The 26,735-nt window shown below is 42.1% G+C and overlaps 2 protein-coding genes across 6 annotated transcripts in view; one reads left to right on the forward strand and one right to left on the reverse strand.

The window, feature by feature from the left end:
• Positions 1–4,144, forward strand: part of lrba (LPS-responsive vesicle trafficking, beach and anchor containing) — a 301,696-nt gene extending 297,552 nt beyond the window's left edge. For all 3 annotated transcript variants that reach the window (XM_080449815.1, XM_080449816.1, XM_080449817.1), the window contains exons 55-56: positions 1,484–1,635; positions 2,306–4,144. In XM_080449815.1, the coding sequence (XP_080305941.1) occupies positions 1,484–1,635; positions 2,306–2,396 (243 nt within the window). In that variant the 3' untranslated portion in view covers positions 2,397–4,144. The remainder of the gene's footprint in view (positions 1–1,483; positions 1,636–2,305) is intronic.
• Positions 4,145–5,952: 1,808 nt separating this feature from the next.
• dclk2a (doublecortin-like kinase 2a) overlaps positions 5,953–26,735 on the reverse strand; it is a 70,324-nt gene continuing 49,541 nt past the window's right edge. For 2 of the 3 annotated variants that reach the window (XM_080451740.1, XM_080451742.1), the window contains 11 exons: positions 24,412–24,499; positions 23,356–23,464; positions 21,394–21,451; positions 20,573–20,692; positions 20,006–20,152; positions 18,801–18,934; positions 17,359–17,436; positions 16,637–16,733; positions 15,504–15,584; positions 14,351–14,464; positions 5,953–10,696 (listed from right to left, as the gene is read on the reverse strand). In XM_080451740.1, coding sequence (XP_080307866.1) covers positions 9,146–10,696; positions 14,351–14,464; positions 15,504–15,584; positions 16,637–16,733; positions 17,359–17,436; positions 18,801–18,934; positions 20,006–20,152; positions 20,573–20,692; positions 21,394–21,451; positions 23,356–23,464; positions 24,412–24,499 — 2,577 coding nt within the window. In that variant the 3' untranslated portion in view covers positions 5,953–9,145. The remainder of the gene's footprint in view (positions 10,697–14,350; positions 14,465–15,503; positions 15,585–16,636; positions 16,734–17,358; positions 17,437–18,800; positions 18,935–20,005; positions 20,153–20,572; positions 20,693–21,393; positions 21,452–23,355; positions 23,465–24,411; positions 24,500–26,735) is intronic. The other variant, XM_080451741.1, reaches the window with a different exon arrangement.

Genomic DNA, 26,735 nt, shown 5'->3' on the forward strand with positions numbered 1-26,735 from the left:
CTCTTCCTCTGACGCGCACCACAGTTGTGTTTTGTTTAAGTGCGTTGATTTCATTCTGAGGATGGTCTTTATCGTTGTTGTCAGATTAACTGTGATCGCTGAAACGTAAGACTTTCCAGTACACAGTGAAGAATGGATCAGAACCAAACTGATGAGAACAGAATGCTGTGCTCTGTCATGCTCCATTCACTGCCATCTGGGAACGAGATCTAACGCTGTGGCTCAGTCCACATGCCAGCATATATGTGTGTGTGTGTGTGTGTGTGTGTGTGTGTGTGTGTGTGTGTGTGTGTGTACACAGTATGTGTCTGTTTGTGTATATGTAGGCCTGTCTGTGTTTCTGTTGGTGTGTGTGCATGTACGTGCATGTCTGCGTAAATAAGCATTTGTGTGATCAGAATATGAAACACATCTCTCATTAAGCTGAGTTATGGGCCGTTCCTAAACATAACATACACCATATTTGCTCAAATTAAATTGTGACATGTCTTATTATCGTCAAAACGCACTTCCCGTTCTTGAGGCAGTGTTCAATATCTCCGTGTTCAACACAAATGAGAAGTTAAATTTGAGATTTTCAACTTAAGAACTTCCATTGAAGTTATTCCTTTTCCCCTTCAACGAACAGGTTTACTTCAACACATGTGACAGCTATGATTGAAGCATTTCCTTTGAATTGTCTCCACAAGCTAACTGTGGCTGAACTATGGTTGCCTTTTGCATCATAAGTACAAAACTTCACTCTAAATTAGCATCTTTGGAGGCCGTTGGAATGTCTATGCCGCCTCATCAATTCATCAGTCTTGGTTACGCTCTGATTGATGCTTCTGTCTGCTCCAGTTTCAATAATCACTATGTATTGTGCACATAACACAGTACAGCACACAGCCAGATTTGTGTATGCGGCTGGTTTCCCGGAGGGGCGTGTTAAACTGTAACACAGTTTTCAGGAAGAGCAGATGAGTAAATCTCTGAGCCTCGCTGTGGGGAGCCATCTTTGCGGCTGGTTGGGGATCAGTGTTTGTAAAGCCTCCAAGGACGGCAGCATTGCAGACTTGAGCTCGTTGGCCATGTCACAGCACCACAGCGATATGAGTAACTGGTGTGTGCATAATATGCACCATATTATGTGATGTTTTATTTTCTAAACGGGAAACGACCAGTACACGCTCCCCATGGTAGTTTTTCTTTATGGAGACACATAGAGTCAGAGAAGGCTCTGGCTGGGATTTGATCTAGGGCCTAGGGGCGCAAATGTTCCAAATATTTCCCCCAAAAAAATATATATAAATATATATACAGTAATATAAAATTAGCAGATATACAAGCTCATAACACGTCGTGAGCTTATTATTCTGATATTTTCGTGTACCCACTACCCAGGTACCATTAATGGGGAACACATTTATTTTTAAACACAGCAACTTCCCGTTCTCTCACAGGACCATTAAAGATGTGTATGTTGTCTCTGCGTGTGTTGCAGGCCATGCAGCTCAGTCGTGACGGCCAGTACCTGCTGACCGGTGGAGATGGAGGGGTAGTGTCTGTGTGGCGGGTCTACGACCTGAAGCAGCTCTTCACCTACCCAGGCTGTGATGCAGGCATTCGCTCCATGGCCATGTCTCATGACCAGAGGTAACACACACACACGCACGCACGCACGCACGCACACGCGCACGCGCACGCGCACGCGCACGCGCACGCACACGCACACGCACACGCACACACACACTTTATTGTTGCGTGTCCCAACAATAATATTATAGAAAGGTACATGTAAAGGTAAAAGCAAAGGGCAGAGACCTGCCATAGGCCCCATTTACACATAGCTTTAAAACATGAAAGCTTAAATTATCTTCCCGACTCCAAATTCAGATTTCTGAGCTTGTCATTTCCTACTATTTTCGATTTTTTTCAAAACGAACAATGTTGTGTTGCTAGTAGCAGTAGCCAACCTGGCAACATACTTCGTAGTTGGATCTGCAGGCATGAAAGTTTAATTCCATGTCATTTCTTGCATCATCGATGTGTCTTGGATGCAGTTGTGAGACAAAGATAGGGCTCGCAACTCACTTTTGTGATAATGAGACAGCTATCTTTGTCTCATTACCACTGTTCTTACAGTTAAAGCTCAGCACCAAAGAACGGAGGATGTGCGTTATTTGTTTTTCTGAATATTGGATGCAGTTGTACCTGCTGACTTTTGTACATTTTACACTGGCAAGGCCAGACCAACCATTATGTAAAATCCTCAGCCATGAAATAGACTTTTGATAGGTGACGTTTTATTTTCTTAACCCTAAAGGTGCATTATAACTGGCATGGCGTCTGGCAGCATCGTGCTCTTCTACAACGACTTCAACAGATGGCACCATGAGTACCAGACTCGCTACTGATACCTGGTACTGAGTTCCAGTACCAACCACGATAACCCCGGATCTAAGAAGACTCCAGTTCTGCAGTGACCTATCACAAAACGCCTCCTTCTGACTCCTGTCTATAGCACTACTCCTGTCCACACATACTGATGTCCTGAATGTATTCTCGACACAAAATGAAGAAACAAATGCGTCCTGTTATATCAGAAGAATTAAAACTATTTTTAAAATGAAGGGCATTGCTATATTTTGTAGATCCTCTAGAAAAAGATACAACTTTTCATATAATATAAATCATAGGGTGGGGGTTATATACTTTACAGTTACAAAACAAAAAACAAAATCTATTTTTAGCTGCGAGAGTCTATTTTCATCCTCGGGAGGAAGATAAGAGGTTTGTGCGGAACTAGCTCTAGGACCTTATCTATTCACTTAAGAATCCAAATATTTGTGTACACAGGGTGAGTGATTTCTGTTTTTTCTTTCTTTTTTCCAGTAAGTGTGAACAGGCGGGGAATTAATTACTACACTGTTGTCATGTGTTATTTTTGCTACTGTGGAGTGTCAGCAGATAACTTGTATCTCAGCAAACGCTGGGTTAGTCTGTGTTATTGGACAAAGAGCATACAATAAAGAGGGAATATAAATATATACCCAAACATAGTCCACACAATGGGCAAAGAACGCATATCTTATTTACTCTTTAAACTGCGCTTCTTACATGGTGGGTCAGGATCCAATATTGGGTCGGAAGTCTTTCTCACAGGGTCATGTACTGGGAAGTATTTAGATTGTATGCTTGGTTTAAAATATTGCGTAGTGACTTAGTGGAGAAGATCTAATTTGGGTCTAATGCGAAAGTCTAATTTAAACACTGTAGTATGATGGTATTCTTGTTGGCAAGCGATGAAGTATAACTTAAGCTTTAGAATGCGCAGCTTTGTCCCTGTATGACTGCTGAGAGAAAGCCTTTCCATGCACAGCCCATGATACCAGTAAGACAGAGCAAATGCACATAATATGAGGGTGTGTGGGCCTTCCAGCAATAGCATTTATGAGATGTAATAATGATGTAGTTTTATAATGGCACCTCTATTAATTATGATGAAAGTCGTTTCTTAACTGACTGAACTACCCCCCCATAAAAAAAGAAGGGAACAAAAAGAACAGCAGCCCTGCCATGTCAATGAGCAGGTATCCTAGTACATTGTTGAACAGCATTATGGGTGTAATTATTGTTGATCTAAAATCTAAACCCTGTCATTTTTATACCATGCAAAAAAGGTAGTTACTATAGTTTGCCTTTGCAGGGCAGATTCAATATCTATGTTGGGAAGGGGGACGGGTTTTACAGTTGACTGACATGGGGGCATTTTCACTTGTAGCTTTACCTGCTAGCTGCTGCATTTCCACAATGATATCCCTAGTACTATCCCTAAGTCCTGTTTGAGTCCTTCCAAAGCAGCTTAACAGCAGAGAGGTGTGCAATGAAAGCAAGGGCTTAATTTTACAGGTGTACATTTGATTCAAGTCCAGCACTAAAAATGTACTACATTTCCCATGAGCCCTCAATAGAAATAAAACATCCTTTGGTTTTGAGAAAACATTCCATTTTTGTCTTTTGCTCTGAACTTGCTGTGGTTTGAGTCTGTGATGAAACTAGATCTACTGTATCTTTATGTATCACTCAATATTTTTGGCAATCAATTTGGAGTGTTTTTGATGTGTGCTGAGTTCTGACAATAAAATGGAATTTTATAACTTGACCGGTCTTGGTGTAAATTCATTAAGTGTGCCTGCCATGCAATGGCAAAACACTTACACATTTGCATGTCATTTGAGTAAAAGCACTTAAAAGTGATTAAAGTAACTAGAAAAATGCACTCCTCACAGCGCAGATCTCATTGGCTGATGCTGTTCATTGGAGTGATGTGTTATCAATCATGGCCACACTATTGGTCCATAATTAATGGGACCATAATTTACAAAAACGCATAGAATGGTAATTGAAAGAAGACTATCGACTGAGAGCACAAATAATTTATGACAATGATTATTAAGGTAATAAAATCAAGTGTAAAGTCTGTCAAATATTCCTTGTAATCAATGGCGTGGTAACCTCGCGTCACCTGTCTTTCCACCTCGGAAAGACTAGTCCTACATACATCTAGAAACCCCATTCAAACTTTAAAATGTTCATCTTACTGTGGACATGTTTGCCTGAAAAGGAATCTTTGAAATGTTTCATAGTTTTAGAATTGTACTCCTTTAAAAGTTCAGAGATTTATAATGGAGGTCGATGGAAGATTTTGGGACCTAAAAAAAACCCTTTCACCTAGAAACTCCATTCACAGTTCAAAAATTCCACCTTACTGTGGAAATGCATCCTTGAGATGTTTTACTTTGAAATGATTTGTAGTTTTTGAAATATTTAACTTTAAGCGCCCAATGCATTGTCAATGGCAATGGACATTTAAAGGGGGAAAAGTACAAGTTTTTGGCACCTTAAAAAAACACAAAAAACACTTTCACCTATAAACTCCATTCTCACTGTTTTATAATGCAGCTTACTGTGGATATGCATGCTTGAGACTTTAAGCGCCCAATGCATTGTCAATGGCAATGGCCACTTAAAGGAGAAAAAAGTTAGTAGACCCATGGGAGCCAGAAGGCTCAGATGCTGAGTATCCTGTGCTAGGATTCGATCCCATGACCTTGTGGTCTGAAGTCAAGAGCTCTTCCAACTGAGCTATTCAAGCACACAAGAATCTTTCTATATGAAATTGCATGAACGTGATGGGTCATTCCCCCAAATGAATTAAAGGCATTTAGCTCATGCACTTATTGTTAGCATCAGCCAAGAACACAGGAGTCTATCCCTGTTAATAGCGCTAAACCCCAGGGAGCCAGATTGCTTACATGCTGATTTGCCATTTTCGGGATTGAATTTTATCAACTGGCCCCTGGCCCCTTGCCATTTTGGTAATGTGGCCCACAGGTTCAGCTATTTGAGTATCCCTGCTGTAGATCATGTATTTACCTGTAGACTACAGGTAAACACATTTGAACATGAAGTTGATGATCAAAGTGACAGCTTCTGTAACCTAAACATAGGCAGACCCTTATGAATAAATATGAATCTTGATTTCATTCACCTGTGTGATTCCCATAGCTGCACATTCCTCCAAATACATCTGATTTTAATTTCAGGGGCTTTTGAATCTCATTCAAGATGACGTCCAGATGGTGTATTACTCGCGTTTTAAACTTAATCAGCAAACTAAAATATGTAGCTGAATTTCTTTTTAGGTTAGAAGTAAGCAACTTCGGAAAAAACATGCTTCACACTGGCCTTCTTACTTTTACTTAAAGGTAATTGAAGTGAGTAAAAAGTAACTAATTAGAATAAGTGAGTAAAAAGAACCACATATGAGAGACTAGCGAGCAGCAGGAACACTTACATTTTCTTTTCTAGTTTCACAACACAATCTCCCCAAAAACCTGTTGTCTTAAGAAATAAATTCCAACACACATTTAATATTTGATGTATTTTATTGCGTTTCCATCTCTTTTATACTCCCAATTCAAAATGTCGGCACGTTAAAAGCATTCACTCTATGCCTAACTAAACCGGTTACATGGATAATCTACCTGGTTTAAAACTTCTCATACAAATTCTCCCATTACAAACCGCATTCACAAAGCCTTATGAAAGTATAGTTCCACTAAATATTCACAACAGAGGAGCTAAAAAGACAAACCCTGTCCGAAATCGCCTACTAACATACTTATACTTTTTAGTATGTCCGAAAGCTTAGTAGCTACTAAATAGTACATGGGATGCATACTAAATTCAGGCAGTTTTGTAGAAGTGATTAGTATAGTACTGTATAGTATCTACTGTTTAATAGATACTATACAGTAGGCTGAAAATAGCATACTGTTTAGGTGGTACGTTAGCATGTGATTTCAGACGCAAACATACAGTACCAACTTGGCGTCTATTGTGTGTGTGTGTGTGTGCTGTCTCTTTTCGGAAGGCAAGGAGCAAGAGGGACAGGAAGTACTCATGCACTTGAATATGTTCAAGAAGAGCAGCGTGTTTACTAGAACCTTGATTCTCAACCTGTAGGCCATGAGGACATTGCAAATTATAATTTAAAAATATGTATAATGTAAAAAAAAAGTGTCATGGACTGCGTCCGAAATCACATACTAACATACTAGTTAGTATGCCAAAGCACTTATGTCCGAAAGCTTAGTAGCTACTATATAGTAGGCTACATGAGATGCATACTAAATTCGGCAATTTTGTAGAATTCAAAGTGAAACCGTACTGCTTAGTAGATACTAAACAGTAGGCTGAAAATACTAATAGCATACTGTGTATTATGTAGTTTCGGACACAACCATGGTATTTTTTCTTTACAACTTTGTGATACTGATAAATATGAACTTAACATTAGTTCCATTCATCCAAGCCGGAAGACAAACAAACATGCTCTGAAAATAAACGCAACCCACCCATTTCGGCTGCTGTGTTAAGAGGTCAGATAGGTGGGCCGCAAACACTTTCAAGATTTTCAATTGGGCCCTGATCCATAAAAGGTTGAGAACCACTGCACTAGAACCATGTTGAAACACGACAGCCCAACAGTACCAGTATCAGCTGGGATCATCAGAGACAGACTTTAACATAAGTAAAAATATGGATTAAGAGAAGAATTTCACTTTATGCTTTTGATGCAAATAAATGAATTACACAAAAGGATACAGTAGAGCACATTTTACAGCATGTGGGATAAATGAGACTGCCTTTATATTGAACTCAATGGGGCGCCCTTTTTCAGGCAATATGTTTACAATTAAAAAGGTGGAAACACTTGCAAACAAAAAGAAACCGTGAACAAAGGCCTCCATATCTCATCAATTCAATGAACCAACCTAACTAAAATGTAGCATGTTTGTCAGCCAAGCTGGATTTAATAAAGGCATCTTCCCAGCTACTGAGCAGCCAGCCTGTGGTTCAGGCACATATCTCTACACCTCGTCATCACATATTCACATTCCTTCTTACTTAGTAAAACCCAACAGAAGAGCAACCATTGTGTGGGATATTTCAGAGTGATGCCATTGAGCACTTTCACATAGTTTACAGTAACGGTACATGTCAATCATACAAGACTGATGTTGACGCAGCAAGTAGTTCAAGATTTTAGATGACTGTGAGAAACTGCGATGTGGTTGCACGTCTGTTGGATTTACTGTTGAGTGTTTTGGTGTGCAGCAGTTAGGATTACATGGCTGGTCAGTCACAAGCAGGCTCAACAAAAAAACAAACCTTCAAGTTTCGACTGGATAACTAAGTTTTTTTTTTCTTTTTCGTTCGTCACTATATACAGTACATCTACAGAGTTTTCACATCAAATAATATTCACAACCAACGTCTGTGTGTAAAAAGAATGTTTGTCAGATGCATTTACACGGTTCACATTACACGGGGAGTTTAAGTTAAGCAAGTAAGGAAAGTTGTAAAGTAGTAAGAGAAGATGTATTGGTTTCTTTTCTAAATCGCTGTATGTTGCTAGGCTAGGAAAAATTTGGTGTTCTGGAATCACATACATAATACATGAAAAAGCAACACAAGTTTGTATGCGTGTGTGTGTGTGTGTGTGTGTGTGTGTGTGTGTGTGTGTGTGTGTGTGTGTGTGTGTGTGTGTGTGTGTGTGTGTGTGTGTGTGTGAAATGCATACTTATGTACAAAACAGAACCACAGGTGATCTGTGGAAAAAATAAATAAAGAACCAAATATAACCAACATACATATGATGCTCTAAAGACAAACCACAGACAACATACTCTATAGCCATAGTCAGATTCATTCCCTTTCTCACCATTAATAAATATAAACACATATATACAATCAACCAGTTGCTAGCCCTCCTACACCCCCCGCCTCCCCAAAAAAACATACTTTCACTCTCCTTAGAACATGTATACAGACCACAACATCTTCAGTGTTAGTTTAACTCGTAAGAGTGTAAATACGGACCACTCTAGGGTTACTTACACCGTCACAGTTAGAGTAACACTCAGGATTTTGCAGACATGACAGAGATGATGTAGAGAGCAACGGTCACAGGATCAGGATCAGCAGAGTGTGGGACTGGAGGAAGTACTGCTGTAGTCTTCAAGCTCTCAGGATGTCCTACTGTAGATGTAGTGTTATGATGAACCCATGTGGGTGAAACTTATTCATATTTGAATCAGGCAAAACATGATTTAACTTGTCTCAAAATGCTGTATACAAAATGTGTCCGAAAATGTATTTTATTTTGGACACAGTGGATAGGAGGAAACATTTAGAGAGGCAAAAATACATCTAAAATGTTTGTGAAAATGTACTTCTAGTATATTTTCAAATGTATTTTTGGTCAATCTGTATAGATATTTCAAACATACATACAGTATGAAGTCATCTATTTGTAGTTCAGACAGGGACCCAGGGAAGGACAGAATGGATGGGATTAAAGCAGGAGTGGGTGATCTGAACAGATCTGGGTGCTAAATCAGTGTTTCCCAACCAGTGGGGCCAGACCCCAAACGTACGACAGGAGGAGTTCTGATGGGGTCTCAAATATCGAATAACTTCATTGGAGGAATACTGTGTTGTTTAACACATTAGGGCCCCATGTCACTGAAGACCCAGTGGGAAACTACAGCTGCTGAGAAGCATTGTTCACTATATTACTTATGATAATCAGTGATTAGAACGCAGGCGAGGGTGGGGAGGGCAGGGGGGGTGTGGCAGCTCTAGGAGGCGTAGGAGGAGGGGATGGAAACATAGCCTCAGACTCAAAGGGAGAGGAGGGGGAGGAGGGGGGTTTGGTAGGGGAGTACGAAGTCGAGGAGGCAGCAGCAGCCTTGACGGGAGAGGATGGAGTTGAGGAGGTGCATTTGGTGGGGGAAAGAGGAGAGGAGGCAGGTTTAGTGGGGGAGGAAGGAGAGGAGAAGGAGAGGGCCGGTTTGGTGGTGGGGGAGGGAGAGGGAGAAGGGGAGGCGCATTTTGTGGGAGAGACAGAAATGGGGGAGGCTTGTTTGCTGGGGGAGGAGGGGCTGGGAGTAGCTGGTTTGACAGGGGAGGAGGTGGTGTGTTCAGTAGGAGAGGAGGGGCTAGGAGGAGCTGGTTCAACAGGGGAGGTGTGTTCAGTAGGAGAGGAGGGGCTAGGAGGAGCTGGTTCAACAGGGGAGGTGTGTTCAGTAGGAGAGGAGGGGCTAGGAGGAGCTGATTTGACAGGGGAGGAGGAGGTGTGTTCAGTAGGAGAGGAGGGGCTAGGAGGAGCTGGTTTGACAGGGGAGGAGGTGTGTTCAGTAGGAGAGGAGGGGCTAGGAGGAGCTGGTTCAACAGGGGAGGAGGTGGTGTGTTCAGTAGGAGAGGAGGGGCTAGGAGGAGCTGATTTGACAGGGGAGGAGGTGGTGTGTTCAGTAGGAGAGGTGGGGCCAGGAACAGCTGGTTCAACAGGGGAGGTGTGTTCAGTAGGAGAGGAGGGGCTAGAAGGAGCTGATTTGACAGGGGAGGAGGGGCTAAGAGGAGCTGGTTCAACGGGGGAGGTGTGTTCAGTAGGGGAGGAGGGGCTAAGAGGAGCTGGTTTGACAGGGGAGGTGTGTTCAGTAGGAGAGGAGGGGCTAAGAGGAGCTTGTTTGAAAGGGGAGGTGTGTTCAGTAGGAGAAGAGGGGCTAGGAGGAGCTGGTTCGACAGGGGAGGAGGTGTGTTCAGTAGGAGAGGAGGGGGCAGGGGGTGCTGACTTGGCAGGGGAGGAAGAGGGGGGTGAGATCAGTGGCAGGTTGGTGGGAGACGGGCAAGAGACAGCGGGAGGTGCAGCAGGAGACAGGGTTTCAATTGGGAGCTGATAGTCCATGGGTGGAGCGGAGGGTGAGGTGGGGAGGATGGAGGTGAAGGGGAAAGCCTGGTGCGAGGAGGTGGGAGAGGGTGAGAAATGAAGAGAGCTTACGGGGTCTGAGGGGGATGGCCTGGAGGGAGACAGAGGGGGAGACTGGTTTCCAGTGGAGGACTGAGCCTTCAGAGACTCTGAGGTCCCTGGACTCCTGGCATCCTTGGTGGGTGTCGTTAGCTCTGGCGACGGCAGTTTGGTGGGAGAGACTGGCTGGGGAGAGGGTGCCGGCTTGGTTGGCGAGGCTGGTTTGACTTGGAGGGCAGGAGGGGCTTTGCCAGCTGAGGGCTGAGGTGGGGTCGCCTGGGGCCCCTGGCTGTGCCAGCGGCGGCTCAGTTGGATGTCCTCCTTATCTAGAGCTGTGTTCTGGCGATGACAGAGATGGGAAGAGAGACAGTTAGCGGGCACTCCTGAGCTGAAGACCCCATACAGTACCAGTAAGAGAGAGAGGTATACAGAGGGTCAATCTACGGTGAAGATGCAAAACGTCCTTGAGTGTTTTAAATTGAGACTCATCATCCTCTCGTCCTTTTCTTTAAGGGCTGAACTCTATTTCTGATTTGCTTTCTGTCCTTTTATGCAAATAATGTAATAACCACTGCCCATGAGTTTCACCAATTACGTACTTTTTAATCAAGTTCTGTGAATGAGCAAACATAGAAGATGAAGCACACCAATGGATATGGACATAAATAACTGAAACATGGCCCAACAGATACATCCAGGATATTTCCCACAGTAGACTGACCCCACCAGAAGGCAAATCACAGCGCATGTGCAGAAGGGAAAATGAGAAAGCCAAGCTTTGCTCATTTTATTCAGACTTTACATAATGACATTGATTGATTTAGAAATAAGGTTGAGACAACCTAATCTCATTGAATGTCATTTCTCTTTTTCCCTTGTGCTAAATCTTAGTAGCACAACATAGGAGGTGGAAGCGGCAGGGTGTTAGTACATACCATTGCCTTGGAGCTAATTCGGGGGATGGCAATGCAGGTTGCATGTTGGCAGAGGGGGTGAGGGAGAGAGGAAGAAGCAGAGAGGGACAGAGACTAGTCTTACTCACATCTTCACAAACATAAACAAGTTGACACAGAAAATAAAAGCGTGGCGGCTAGCGGACAGACGTTGTTCCAGCGCAGCGCCAAATGGGACATCAATGTGACGTTCAACACCAGCTGAACTTTTGAAAGTGCTACGTTGGAACAACAAACTAAAATGTGTGCTCTCTTTTGGGGATTTCTAGGACTCTGTTGGTGTTTCTTCAAATTCAGAGGTTTCAGGTTGTTGGTGTTTCTTTAAATTCAGAGGTTTCAGGTTGCTGTGCTCCTGAACATGGTGCTCTTCAAAGTGTAAGGGAGTATCCAAGGCAATAGAGGGTTATTCACTTTCCTTTGTCCATCTTAGATCAGTGCTCAGTGCAGTATTAAGATTCCACCACAAGGTGGCGGTAAAGGACTTTAAATGAGCATTAGAATCAGCCAAATGTGTTTGCAGACTTTGCACATGCAAGTCATGCCTATCAGATCAATGTAATTCACAGTGAATGTAGATAAATACCCACAACTTAGATTTTGCTACATTGCTTTGAATGAGGCTGCAAATTGGTGCAATTGAGAGTAAAATGACAGGGGGGGAGGCAAATGAAAGTGATCTAGCGTTTGCAGAGTGCCAGGCTTGTAGACATGCCAAATAACCTCAAAGACAATGTCACAACATAATTCATACTGCCACAAAACCCTTTAACAACAACTGGACACTTTTTCACACATCCCACAATGGAGTTGATCGATCAGTTGATCAGAATGAAAACAAATGGACCTTGGAATGAGTGAATGACTGATTAGAGGATTATTTAAACATTTATGGGCACAGGAGGTTGCTGTACAGAGTTAGCTATGGACCCACAACAATCTGTTAACTGAGAGCCGGCAGCCTGGGGAGGAGGGGGGAAGAGGAAAATATTATGAAGAAGAGAGACGGAGGTACACTGCAAAACCCTGAGTGTTAATTTAACTCGCTTACGGCCCATTGTTACACTGGAGGAAAAAATACTGGGGTTTAATCAACACTCAGGATTTTTGCAGTTCAAGAAGACAAAGGTGAAGAGAGAAAAGGGGTGATGAAGGTGGACTGGACGGAGAGGCCAATGGAGAGAATAAGGCTAAAGCATGATTTATACTTTGTCCTATGGCGGTGTGTCACACACCGAAAGAAGCAGATCTACAAGCTCACAACGCTCCCTTTGTGAGCTTGTAGATCATCTACTTTCGTCGAGCGACGCCACCATACAACGGACCACAAATTGAGAGAGAGAAGAGGGAAAGAATTGAGAGAGGAGGGCGGAACATGAAGCGTGTACCCAGCACTCAGCTCCGGGCATCCCCTCTGGTCCTGTGGGTGGAGTGGAGGAGGGGTGTGGATGAGGAGGAGGAGGAGATGTGGGGGAGGAGGAAGAGGAGGAAGAGGAGGAGGAGGAGGAGGAGGAGGAGGTGGAGCCTCCAAGGCCAGGCCTCCACCATTGATTCTACACCTCAAACTGTCAAAAAAGATTTACAACAAAATGAGGCTCCAGTGGCGATGGGAGAAATCAAATCAAAATCTCAGACCTACGGAAGCCTGCAGGCGTCCTCAATACACAGGATGTAGGGCTGAGGAAATGCTGCCATGTCACCCCGGGACGGAGGACAGGGTGGCTGATGGGAGCATGTAGGAGTTGATGTAGTCAGCAAATGAATGCCCTACTTCGTCAGACTACAGTGTAACAGAAAAAGGAGCAAAAATAGCCGATCTACAAGCTGGCAACGTGTTGTGAGCTTGTATATCTGCTATTTTAGAAAAATGTTTTAAGTGAAAGTGGTTCAATGTGTCTGTGGGTTTTATAAATATGGAACCAATGAAAATTTTGCAAGATCTTGATCATGACTAAATCATAACTACAGTGCATTGGATCCATTTGAACACAGGTTATTTGTTCCATTCTCTGACAAGTAAGAGTTTTGGACATACGGTGACGATATGTACTAGTGTGGTTCTAAATCTAAAGTGTACAATTCTAGAAAGAATGAACTACTATATCTGTACTAGTGCAGTACAGATATAGGCAGACAGATGGACAGAGACAGGCTGAACAGCATGGCCATAGGGGAGTGATGTGGGGGGAGGGTGACCTGATGTGACAGGGAGGAAGAACAGGGAGGACATCCGTCCCCCCCCCCCCACCCCTCAACAATAACAGGAAGTGATGTAACCCGAGGACTTGAAAAGGAACGAGACAGGATGGAGAGGATGTGGTTGTGTGTGTGTGTGTGTGTGTGTGTGTGTGTGTGTGTGTGTGTGTGTGTGTGTGTGTGTGTGTGTGTGTGTGTGTGTGTGTGTGTGTGTGTGTGTGTGTGTGTGCACTCCTCATAAAGGCTGTGCACTGTTGGGAGTACACTACATTTATGACAATGAATGAAAGCCCACTAGCCCTCCCCCACCCCACCCCAAGCTGGCTGTAGAATTGTCCCTCTCAAATCCCGATTAGAGCAGCAAAGGTTGTTTGAGATTTGAGATGTTTTCCCTACAACATTTTGATGCCAAAACATACTTCCTTCTATTGTGCCTCTTTATCTGTATACTGCATCAGCCTATTGTAAATAATCTGTCTTGTATAAAAAAATTAAAGGATGTTTAATATGATAGGACAGATAGTCGTAAGCAGATATCCCAAATGAGTGAGTGAATGAGGATGTACTATGTACGTATGCATTAAGTATTTAAACAACAATATTTGAGTCAAGTCATCACTCCCAAGCAGTGTACAAAAACTAAAACATTTGACTTTGGAAACATTTCTTGGTAAAATACGTAGCCTGATATCCAGTATTCAACTTGTCACTACCATGTCAGACATTTCTATCTGGACATTGCAAAGAACAAACAGCGATCAGGAGATCAAATTAGACAATTTACTGCAATAGGTCAGAGATAAAATGACAGCAAGTGAATTGTGTGCGATTGCGTGTTTATTCTTACCATAATGACTGCCACCCCAGCGGAGGTGCTGTTGTGCTTGGATGCAGTGTTAAAGTGCGTCATCAGTTTACCTGTCACCTCCGTTTTCATGTTGCTCTCCATGGCCATGTCATCCTAAACAGAAACACACACTATTGTCTATACAGATATAAAACATAACATACAGTATACAGAATGTGTATGTGAGGTGAACTCTGACCTTTTGTATAAAGTGAGTTGAATCTATGTGATATGAATGCTCTGATGAAGGCTCATGGCGGCCGAAACGCATAAGCGTTCGTTTATTGGTGTGTGCCAATAAAAAAGTGGAAATGTGAGTACTTTGTCCTCCATTGATTAGAAATGTTGGATGTATATAATTCTTATATTATATAGTATTGTCTTTTCCTTAGACAAGACAATCAAACACACACCTGCAACCTTTTACATTCAATCCATGTCCCCCAACCCTTACCCTAATAGATACAGTACATTTATTTTTGATTCATTTATCAAACATACCTCATCTTTTTTTTTTATCTAAATTTTTATCCCACGATTTTGTAACCCCATTTTTTGGGCGGTGAAACCGCCCCTATAAGTGAGGTTTGGATATTTGTACAACAAATCCTGCGCTGTGATTGGCCAAAAAGTACCCCGCCTAACCCTGCACCGTGATTGGCCAATCACAGTCTATTCAGGACTGTGATTGGCCAGTGTCACATGACACATGTGCATAGCCCTATATAAGAAACCATAACTTAAAAAAAAACATACATTTGTTTTTTTTAAGTTATGGTTTCGTCCATCATAAAGAGTGTTTCAATAAATGTATTTATTTTTTGTACATGATTGGTTGACTCCATTCAGTATTGTGATTAGCTAGCAAGACACCGCCCACTTCACACAGGGTGTGATTTTATTTTACACCCAGTGCCAATTGTCTATGTCCTGGGCACTACCTTCCCTCTGCCAACCTAGGGAGGCCAACATACCTCATCTTAACCGATCTATCTTATGAAACTGCAGCAAAAATTGAGAAAATTATGTACCAATCAACTGTTATGGTTTGTGCCAAAATGAGGCCTACAGTATATCAGGAACTCAAACACGCGCGCACACACACACACACACACACACACACACACAACTATAGTCACATGCAGGACGTTACCGTGACCCATGGGTGGCAGAGGACATCATCTGCTGTGTAACGAGCCTCAGCATTCACCTGCAGCATCTTCCCAATTAGCTCCTGCACACACACACACACACACACTCATTTATTTATGTCCACATAAGATATTACAATACAAGGACACAAATATTACAAGGTTCTGTAAAAAATGTACAGTCAGAAAATCTTCGACAAATACCCACACACCCTTCAGGAGTACAAGTAACTTCTACCGATAGTAGAAGAGATATGTACATATCCTAGGCTGCCAAAGATAAACACACAGTTACACATCACTATAACTTATCCATGTCAATGACCATGATACTGACCATGACAAACTTAGTTAGCGCCTGAGGTCTTGTTATGATCGTTTCTGACTTTGCCATCATGTAAAACTATATGCAGACAGATACATTATTCACCTCGCCTCTACCCAGCTGGAGGCGTTTTCTTCACAGCGAGAGCAATCCCTAATAACAGCCCTGCATGAAGTCAAGGTGGCAGCATAACAGCAGCTCATTATACTATGGGAGCTGTGCCTGGCATGGTAAGCAGGGTTTGTCTCTGTAGTACATGACATTAATTTACAGGGTTCTGCTGGCTAAGTGTTCCTTTACTAAAGAGTAGTCATTATGAGTGTGTGCACGTGTGTGTGTGTGTGTGTGTGTGTGTGTGTGTGTGTGTGTGTGTGTGTGTGTGTGCGCACGCGAGAGTGCGTGTGTGTGTGTGTTTGAGTGCACGTGCGTGTGTGTGCCAAGTTGGCAGAAAGAGGTATATTTCTTAAGTTGTAAAAAAAGAAGTGTGGATAAACAACTGTGCACAGTATGCTGCCATCTTGGAACATAATCAGCTGTGCTGGGATTGGCTCTCGTGCAAATACATGACAATGACCTCTGTTTGGTGAAGCGCTCTAGTTTTACTGTACTTGTGCTCTAGTTTTACTGTACTTGTTGACTTTTGAAATTTACTAAAGACTCTTGGGGACTCACTGTACACACAACAATGAGGCACTGAATATTGTCCACGTGTCAACTTGGAAGGAGTGAGATTTGGCACCAGGGCTAAGTCAAGCAGTATAAATGTATACAGTGCAATAGCTGTCCATGGTGTGCATCAGAGCTCCCAACCTTGACTGAGTCACTGATGTTGTCCCAGTAAGGAGAGGGATAGTCCAGCTGGCCTACAAGGATCTGGTCAAACAAGTCTTCCTGCAAGTCGCTCTCACTGGACACACACACACACACACAAAGTCTTCAGTATGTAAATGTAAGGACAATTATAAATATTGAAAATAGTCGATCTACAAGCTCACAACATGATATCGTATAGCGTATAACGTCGCTGTCGGGTGGACATTATAATAACATAATTAATAGTGGGATGTTAATCTATGGCACACCACACATAAAAGACAACACACAGGTATACCATTCTAATCATCTCTGAATCAGCATCTAATGAATATGTATTGGTGAATAATAAGCAGGCGGTCACACACTTGAGCTGCTACTGGATATGAAGCAGCACTGAAAACCTCATTCAGCATCACATTTACAATTCATGGCTGCATGAAGCAGCTGCACAAGATGGACAAATAAGATCATATGGTTTGAAAAAGTAATCCAAAAGCTTATTGAGCAACCTGAGGAAGGGCTGTGCAAATAATATGGCACGCTTGAATCAATATAGTAATTACTGACAACTTTCATCCAATTTAAAGCAGCTAGTAGATGATAATGCAAAGATTGTTTTCTTCCCCAAATGATAAGGACACATAAGACTGTCAAATTGTGCTAACAATATCCTGCAAAAATAACCATCTAGTCTAATATAAGCTGTTAACCAGTACCTTCTGAAGGGAGGAAAGCCACAGAGAAGGATGTATGTGATGACACCAGCTGCCCAGATATCCACCTTCAGTCCGTACCTGGAGAAACGAGAGGTGCGAGGGATGGAACAAATGAGTGGAGAAATGGATAGAGGAATAAAATGAGGAATATACATATAGACCATAGAAGAAAATGCTAGGGGGAAAGGATGGGGACACCTGGGTAAAAGGTTAATGGAAAATATTGCCGATTGTCAACATAATTGTTCTGATGTGAGGAAAGTAATAATTAAGTGTAGCAAAAAAACATAATACACCTTTAATCCTCTGAAGTTATTTCACATAAAGAAATGAGTCATAAACTCATAATACACCTTTAATCCTCTGAAGTTATTTCACATAAAGTAACAAGTAACCAGCCCATTTAATTTTCAGTAATTGTAACAGTGTTAATTAATTGGAAATAGTATTAGTAACTAGTTACATTACTAGTTACTGCAAAAATATCACTACTACCATGCAGTCTTGAGCAAAGGTTTAAATGTAAATTAGATAGCATGTTATGTAGACAGATGCCAGGTCGATTTGTTGACCTGGCATCCTATAGTTTGTATAGTTTCAATGTACAGATTTTTAATTTTTATATTATAGTGTGTTGACTGATGCATGGTTATTGGTTTACCTATGATCCTAGATTACTGAGGCACGACACTGTCTCAATGCATTTGATGTATGAGTTTACCTCGCTTACTGTAAATCACTCTGGATTAAGAGTGTCTGCTAAATGCCTTAATTGTAAATTGCATACACAGTAAAAAAAAGATTACTGTGTAAAAACGAGTATTACAATACCCCAAAATACTCGCTAGATCTCCATCTTAGGACCACAATGGAAACAAGTCCCCAGGACTTTTTTGTGTTGTGGACCTTTTAGCCTTAAAGGAGTAGTGCACCCCAAAAATTACTTATTTTCAATCAATTACACACCCCATGAAGCCTTGAATTCATGGATTATTATTTTTGTTTTTGTCACATTCCTGAGCCAATAATTAGATGACCGGGTGCATTTCCGGTAGGAGACACTAATCAAATTATTGGTTTACGAATGCGACAAAAAATATTAATCTGTGAATTCAAGGTTTCATGGGGTGTGCAATGGATAGAAAATACGTTTTTTTGGGGTGAACTACTGTAATGTCTGACTGTACCACGTGCTGTTAAAAGATTTGACTAATAAAGTATTCAATCAATCAATCGGATCTCATAGGCAGGGTATACTGAATCCTTGCACTCTTGTAGTTTTTTTGGCATGGAAATAGTCATGGTGCCATGGTTAAAACTCAATGCATGGATCCACATTTGTTCCTTCTTAGCCTCAGATCAAATCCTGATGGAGATTTCTATCCTGTATGTTATCTCCTTAATTAGCAATGTGCTGTACCAAACAAAGTAGCCTTCCTTACCCAGACTCAGAAATGATTTCAGGGGCCACATATGTGGGGGTTCCACACACAGTGTACAGGGGCCCCTCAACCACAGTGGCCAAGCCAAAGTCCCCCAACTTCACAGACTTGGTGCCGTCTGGGTACTCAAACACCTAGAATACACACACACACACACACACAAAGGTCAATGTCACTCTGCTGTTATGTGTGCAAAAGTAACTGGACGTTCTGTGTATGTGTGTGTCTGTGCGCGTCGTGTATGCACTGGGAGTATATACAAACATTTCAACAAGTCACAGTGAAGTTATAGGCAAACTGCAAATAGCATCATGAAGACAGTTTGACGTAAACTAGTTTGCCAGCGTCTGCTCGTTAATACAAAAACATTGGTGTTTGAGACAGAAATATACAGGGCTGCACTGGGTGCACGTCAGCCCCAGCAGCTAACAGTTGTTGATTTAGGAGCTGTGTCCACAGAGAGCGTTGTTTGAGCGGAGGGGCACTTTGGATATGGATGTAATGATGTCCATAGTGCATGCATGCAGAGTTTATTGACAAGCTGTGTATTCAAACCCATCAACAGTTGCTGTGCTAGAATGTCCATCTTTGTTATTAGCACACACAGTGTAGCTGAAATAACAGTAAACAAGGTCTTCTCATGGTTGTGATAACGATTCAACGTTAGATCGCAAATGACCGGGTTGTCAGACACAGCTAGGAGGATCAAAAGAGCAGCGCTCCTCTCCAAAAGTTGAACTGTTTAAAACTTGAAACACCCGGGGTGCCGTGCCAAGAAACGCTTGGCATGAGGAGCACTGAAACACTTTTCTCAGCGCTGGAATGAGGAGCACGCCAGCGCGTCTTTACCATAGAAAGGCATGGCACACTGGCACTGCCAGCTCAAAAGGTGCTCTCTGTGGACACGGTGGCTGTGGCTCTGTTGTTGAAAAGCCAAGACTACTGGGTACCAAACCAGAGCCAAAGGTAGGTACTTTGTATGCAAAATACACATTAGTTACCTCTGTCGGTACGCTATGCTGGCCTGAAGGACTCAGGGTAAACCAGATGACATCAAACTGTCATTAATGCCTGATATTGGGCGCTCCTTTTGAAGTGTGTGTCTTTGTGTGTTGTCAACTTGGATACAGAGTTTAGATCAGAAATAAGTGTGCAATGTTTTGTGTGCGCATGCTTGTGTACAGTACGTGTTCTTACAAACCTACCAGCAGGTTCTCTGGTTTGATGTCTCTGTGGACTATGTTGAGACTGTGCAGATACTTCAGAGCTCCAGCCAGGTTGAACACCATGGCACTGGCATCTTTCTCTGTGTATTTGGCAGATGAGGTAATGGCATCAAACAGATCTCCTCCCTGCAGCAAAAGCAATGGCTAACATTAATAAGGGACACCAATTCTTGATAAATTGACCATTACTAAATGGTTATTAGCCATTAATTTAAGTAACATTTAATTGATGATAAGTTACTATTATATACTGTATATTACATCATGATAATTCTTTTGTTGTTTTCATGGAGAAATTAACAATCTGTCGCAACTTAAAAACTCCACCCAAAAGCCAAAGTAGATGTTAAAATGACCCCACAAGTGTTTTAAAGTGAAATATACATTTAATTAGTGTTCCAAAATACTATTAAGTAATTAAGTAATTAATCATCATCATTAAGTACAGTATGTAATACATTTGAATAATGAATGTATGACAAATAAGCTCTTACTTGTCGCATTATAATTAATTAATTAACCATTAATTGGTGTCCCTGTTTGTACCTTGACCAGCTCCATGACCAGGTAGAGCTCACACAAAGTGTCCACCTCCTCAATCAACATAATGATGTTCGGGTGTTTAACCCTCCGCAGCACTGCCACCTCATTCTCTATCAGGTGCTCCTGGACACACACAAACACACACACACACGCACACACATACATTACTGACATGACTCACTACAAGGTGTCCACAGAGATGTCAAGTATTGTGGGATACCATCTGAATTATGTTGTGTGTGTAGGTGTGTTCCATGGCAGATCATTTGAGTGAGATAATGAATAAAACATTAGCAGACTAATACAATTCTATGGGATAAGCGGATCAGACACACACAGGGCCCAGCCCGGTTGTTAATAATGCACATCATTAACATGTGACCCTGTGTGTGTGTGTGTGTGTGTGTGTGTGTGTGTGTGTGTGTGTGTGTGTGTGTGTGTGTGTGTGTGTGTGTGTGTGTGTGTGTGTGTGTGCGCGTGAGTGAGTGAGAATGACAGAAAGAGAAAAGAAAGGGAGAGCAAAACAAAGAGAGGGGGGTTAGGGAGGGCTAGAGGGAGAGAGCACTAGACAAGCGTCAGAAGACAGAGAGGCAAACAGAATGAGTATACATCAGGAAAGGAAAGGAAAACAAGGAGAGAGAGCATCAGAGAGTGAGAGGATAGAGAGAGAGAGAGCAAAAGATTGATGCAGAGAGGGAGAACAGAATAAGCAGGGTAGAGATGTCAGATAGACGGGAACCATTACAGGTCCATTTTGTACTCTTTCAGAGTTCAATAACATTGTGTATTTTACTGCGTAGTTGGAGACAGACAGAGACACATACCTTTCCTCTGCACTTAGTCTTGTCTATGATCTTCAGTGCGTACTCTTTCCCTGTGGACCTGCAGACAGAAACACTGCAATTAGGAATACAACTGCTGTGTTTCACATTGACTGTCTGCTGCAGAGACATAGCAGCACAGCGGTAAGCTACTGTAGCTCTGTCTAGCTCCATTCATACTGGCTCAGTCCAGATAATGAACCTAGCACAAGTATAGACAACAAAATATCTGTATTCCTGAATGTTGGAGGATTCACACACACACACACACACACACACACACACACACACACACACACACACACACACACACACACACACACACACACACACACACACACACACACACACACACACACACACACACACACACACACACACACACACACACACACACACACACACACACACACACACACACACACACACACACACCTTCAGGAAGAGTGATGCAAAAACCTTCATCACAAGATACCGGGCATGCACGCACAACCCAACAGGCCTTTTCTCTTAGAGGATCCCCCTGTCTCATCTCAGACTGGGTGCTGACTCAAAAGGGCCAATAAACGAAACTGACCACTGTGTCTTATCCATAGAACATTTCCCTCTATACTGCATACGTTTCTCACTCTCATTCATTAACTTTCTATTCACCACCATCTGTCCATCTGCTGTTCTCTCTCATACACATACTCACCGCTTGCTCAAACGTCTGACACGGTCTTACTAAAAGTCTTATAGTGCATTTAACACCAAATGATGTACATTAAGGCTTTTAAAGTGTGCTCATACACTAATCCACACACAACCATGCACACAAACCCACTTGTGCTTTAATTCCCTCAACGGAACGGGATGTTTGTCAAGAGACAGTTTCAGCTATTATGAGCCGTGTTTTCTGTAACAGAGATTTAATAAATAAACCTGCTGCTGTGGATATTTCATGAATTTTACAATAGCATTATTGTAAAATAAGTAAGATCTATTGCTGACTCAGTGGAATTTTTTTAATCTAAGCTTAAAACTCACCTTTCCTCTTAGCGCTACAGTTTCCCCTAGTTCCCTAGATTTTAACGGAATCAAATGTTTGACTGTTTTTATGCTTGTGTTTTTTATTATTTATTTATGTGTACTATTTCTTGATACTGTGTTTTTTCTGTTCATTGTAGAGTATTACAACTATGAACAGTCCCGTACAGTATAATAAATATGCCCCACACACACACACACACACACACACACACACACACACACACACACACACACACACACACACACACACACACACACACACACACACACACACACACACACACACACACACACACACACACACAGTGTAGCTATGTATATAAATAGCAAGTGGCTGCAGTGGTGGCAGTAAAGTCAACTGCGGCAATAAAGTGAACAGTGCACTAAAATGCAGTGTACTGTAAAATAGCAGTAATAAATAGGTGTGATATCCTGTTACAGTTTATATCACTTTTTACTATGTTAGAGTATTAAAATACCATAACAATTCTTATTCAATATTCAGTATTGAATAAGTGCTGTAGATAATATTTGATAGTTTATTTTTCCATAGGTCAAAGGCATGTACTGTACGTGTTACATAACATTGTATTAGGGAACGGGTAATGCTGAGTCAGTGAGCGATGGACATACATCATGTACTTACAAGGGTAAAACAACACAATGGTAAAAACAAGCCGTTAGATTTTGTACTGTACATTGTAATTACAATGTACTGTATATGTACATGTTTGTAGTGTGTCTGTAAACCCTTGGCGTGTCAGTTTGGACATTTTGCACTCATGTACTGACTCAGTTCTACTCTACAGTATACAGTAGAACACCTTGTGACAATCTTACCGTGTACATACAGTATTTAATATATACTGTACATTTTATTCATGTTAAAATACTAATTAAACGAATTAAATCTCCATCCGCAGTTTCACCTACCTCTCGACACAATCCTTGACCACGGCAAAGTTTCCATCTCCGATGACCTTGCCAACATTGTACTTGTCCAGGATGGCAGAGGCAGACACACAGCGGTTACCATTGACTGCTGGAAAGAGGCATCAGGTTACAACGGGATACGCAATGTCTCTTTCTTTAACCCACACTGCAAAATACAGGGTTCATTTAACCACTTAAGCTCTAGTTTCAAAAATAGGCTAAAAAGCTTGATGCACTTCATGAGCTTGATGATGCAAGCTTGACAGGAAGCATTGTAGATCTGCTATTTTAGCTTGTGTGTGTGTGTGTGTGTGTGTGTGTGTGTGTGTGTGTGTGTGTGTGTGTGTGTGTGTGTGTGTGTGTGCCTATAATGACATGCCCAAAAATAGGGACGCCAGGTTGAAAGTAGTTAACTTAAGAGTGAGTAAAAATGCACCCGTAAGTGTCTATTTTGGATTCGTAAAGGTCCATTTTTAGACATCGACTCTGGACCAAGACTCACAGTTTCACAGAATGCCTGGAGAACAGTTACTTTTGTAAGAATGTAGAATGCCGCCATTTAAAAAAAATAACTAGCAAACTGTGGTTTTCAAAGTAGTTTCATTTAACTATAATTCAATATACATTAATGTGCATTCACTGACTGTATGCTACCCTGCACTGTCTGATAATGTCTGTCTCAACGTTCCTGCAGCAGAACGAGCACCAAGCGATATGTTATTCATGCGCACATGCGCACAAGCAGCGCACGCACGCACGCACGCACCCTCCAAGGACATTTTAAGTGTCTTCTCACACAAGCGCTGATATAGTCACACTCATCCCCAAACCAGGCTTTCAGCAATATTCTAGCCAGCCAGGGATAATGCTATTGTGTGCTTGAGCTTGACCAGCAGTGCAGAGCCACGTGCTTTGGGTGGTGAGGGGGTGGAACAGTTGGAGGTGACTGAGTGTGGATGTGATGTCCTGTGAGCTGCCAAGACCATGGTAAATAACAGAGGAGAGGAGAGGGCGAAATAAAAAATAAAACAAGAGGAAAGAAAAGGCATACTGTACCTTCAGGGCTCAGGCGGTCGGAGTGTTCCTGGTGATGATTGGCTGAGCCGTTGACATTGGGGACAGACATGTAATGTGATGGAGGGATCTGGAGGAGAAACAGTGAAAAACAACAACAAAAGAAATGTCATTAGCGTCCTGAACTGAACCTGAAAAAGAGGAAATATAATAATTACCTTCTACTAACAAAGCATGAAGTGAGATTTTTTTCAGAGGTATTTAACAACTTAAGCCCTATATACTTTGTTGACAACGCATTGTGGCGCGTTGTAAGCTTGTGTAGATCACCATTTTTGCTGACTGTTCGTCCCAAGAATAGGGACACTATGGATCATGTGGTTAAGTGATGCTCTCACCGAGCTACTTAGAAGTAGCCGTAGCACTTGCCCTAGCCTTGACGACCTTGCAGGCTTATGCAACGGCTAAAATGTAACATATAGCATGTTGTGTAGACAGATGCCAGGTCATTGTTGACCTGGCATCCTATAGTGCGTATACTGTAGTTTCAATGTACAGATTATAGATTTTTTGGGATATACTACGTTTAGACTGACGATAGGTTCATGGTTTACTTATGTATTCGTTTATTATTACCTTGTGTTGTCCTTGTTTACTGTAAATCACTCTGGATTAAGAGCAGGGCTGGATTAACACCTCTCAGTGCCCCTGGGCACTGGAACTGGAATTGGCCCCCCCTCATGCACACACGCGCGTGCGAGATTTTTTTTTACATTTGACATTATTTATTTCATTCGTATTAGATAACTGCTAAATGGGGATTTTTTTTGTGAAAAAAAACTAAAACAAAACAAAAACATTTTTTTTTCTTTTGTGCCCCTTGATGCCCAGGTGCCACTGGGCACGTGCCCAAAGTGCCCATATGGTAGATCCGGCCCTGATTAAGAGTCTGCTAAATGCCTAAATTGTAAATTGTAAGTACAACCAGAAAAAAGTGATCAAGGATCAGAGTTGTAGTGTTCAGACAATACTAGATCCTATAGATGATCAGATGTGGGGCGGTGTTGAGAATGCTTTATTTCTTTTCTCAACACCCTTGTTGGATAATAATTCTCTCGTAAAACAAAACTTAATATGCTGTGGGGTTTGGTGACACTGGCTAATGGCATTATGCTGAAGGGGAGCCCATTTGTGTCTCATAACATGATAGGAAGTGACAGGTTCATGAAGAAATGCACACACAAAGCATTGAGCTTCAGTAAGCCAGGGAAAATAATGTATTTTCAATTATGACCAACAGTAAGTAATTAAAAACCAATGCACTGTCAAGTCTTTTCCATTTCTAACTGATTAAATAAAAAAAGGGAGAATTACGTTTTATTAAAAGCAAATTACTATCCTAATATACAATCGAGAGTCCCGCGCATGGTCGGCGGTCGGGCGTGTACGGTCGGTCATACGGGTCCTTTTCAGCCGAGTGTAGCCGACTAGAGCCGGGCGAAAACGAACGCCGGCCATTGAAATGTCTCCATCTCCACCGGACATCACTGCCCTTTCGCTCACGCACAAAAACGTACTCATAGCTGCTTTTTCCTTCTTTCAACGTTGTGCGTGTGTGTGTACGTCCTGTGTGTGTGCGTGTGTGTTTGTTACTGTGCCTTTGTACTTCTGCGCTTTGTCCGTGCGGTCTTCTACACAGACGTTCGGGATCAGTGCTGCCAGATTGTGTGCGAGAAACAAGCAACCAGGTTTATGAAAACAAGCCCAAAAGAAGCGAGCCCTTCAACCCGCGGTGTCGAACTCTAGAGCTTGATTTTACAAGAGAAGTAAGTATTAAATAAAAAAATAAGTATTAGGGAGTCGCGGCTTTAACATCAGCAAGCATTCTTGATTAGCGTACAATGAAAATGATAAACATTTCATGTTGATGAAGGCGTTGCGTCTAAATGCGTTAAGTTTTTTCTTCAGTTGTACACGCAGTTCACGTGTCTGCCGTCCATTGTAATATTTTGCCCTTTGTGGTGGAATGGCTCCACTGAGTGCATGACTATGTTTAGACACCCGCTCACCACCGGCTCTATGTTAGCGGTCCTTCCCAAGGAGGAGAAAACCATTCAATATGGTCTCCAGATCAACAGCTAGCCAACAACATCATGCCAAACGTGTCAGGTTTATTGGCCATGTACTGCGTAAAAACCGCATTGTGATTTATTGGGAACAGTTATTCATCGGCGGTGATGAAGTCTCTAGGTATGAAAAATGAAATGCGCTTGGCTCGGATACGAAACAATTCTTCAGAATAGCCCACAGTTCAGCCATTTGTGCACTTACAGTAAGAGCCCTCTTTCAAAGATGTATAGGGAAGT

This window comes from Gymnoscopelus braueri (assembly GCF_963280865.1).
Source record: "Gymnoscopelus braueri genome assembly, chromosome: 2".
Lineage (NCBI taxonomy): Eukaryota > Metazoa > Chordata > Actinopteri > Myctophiformes > Myctophidae > Gymnoscopelus > Gymnoscopelus braueri.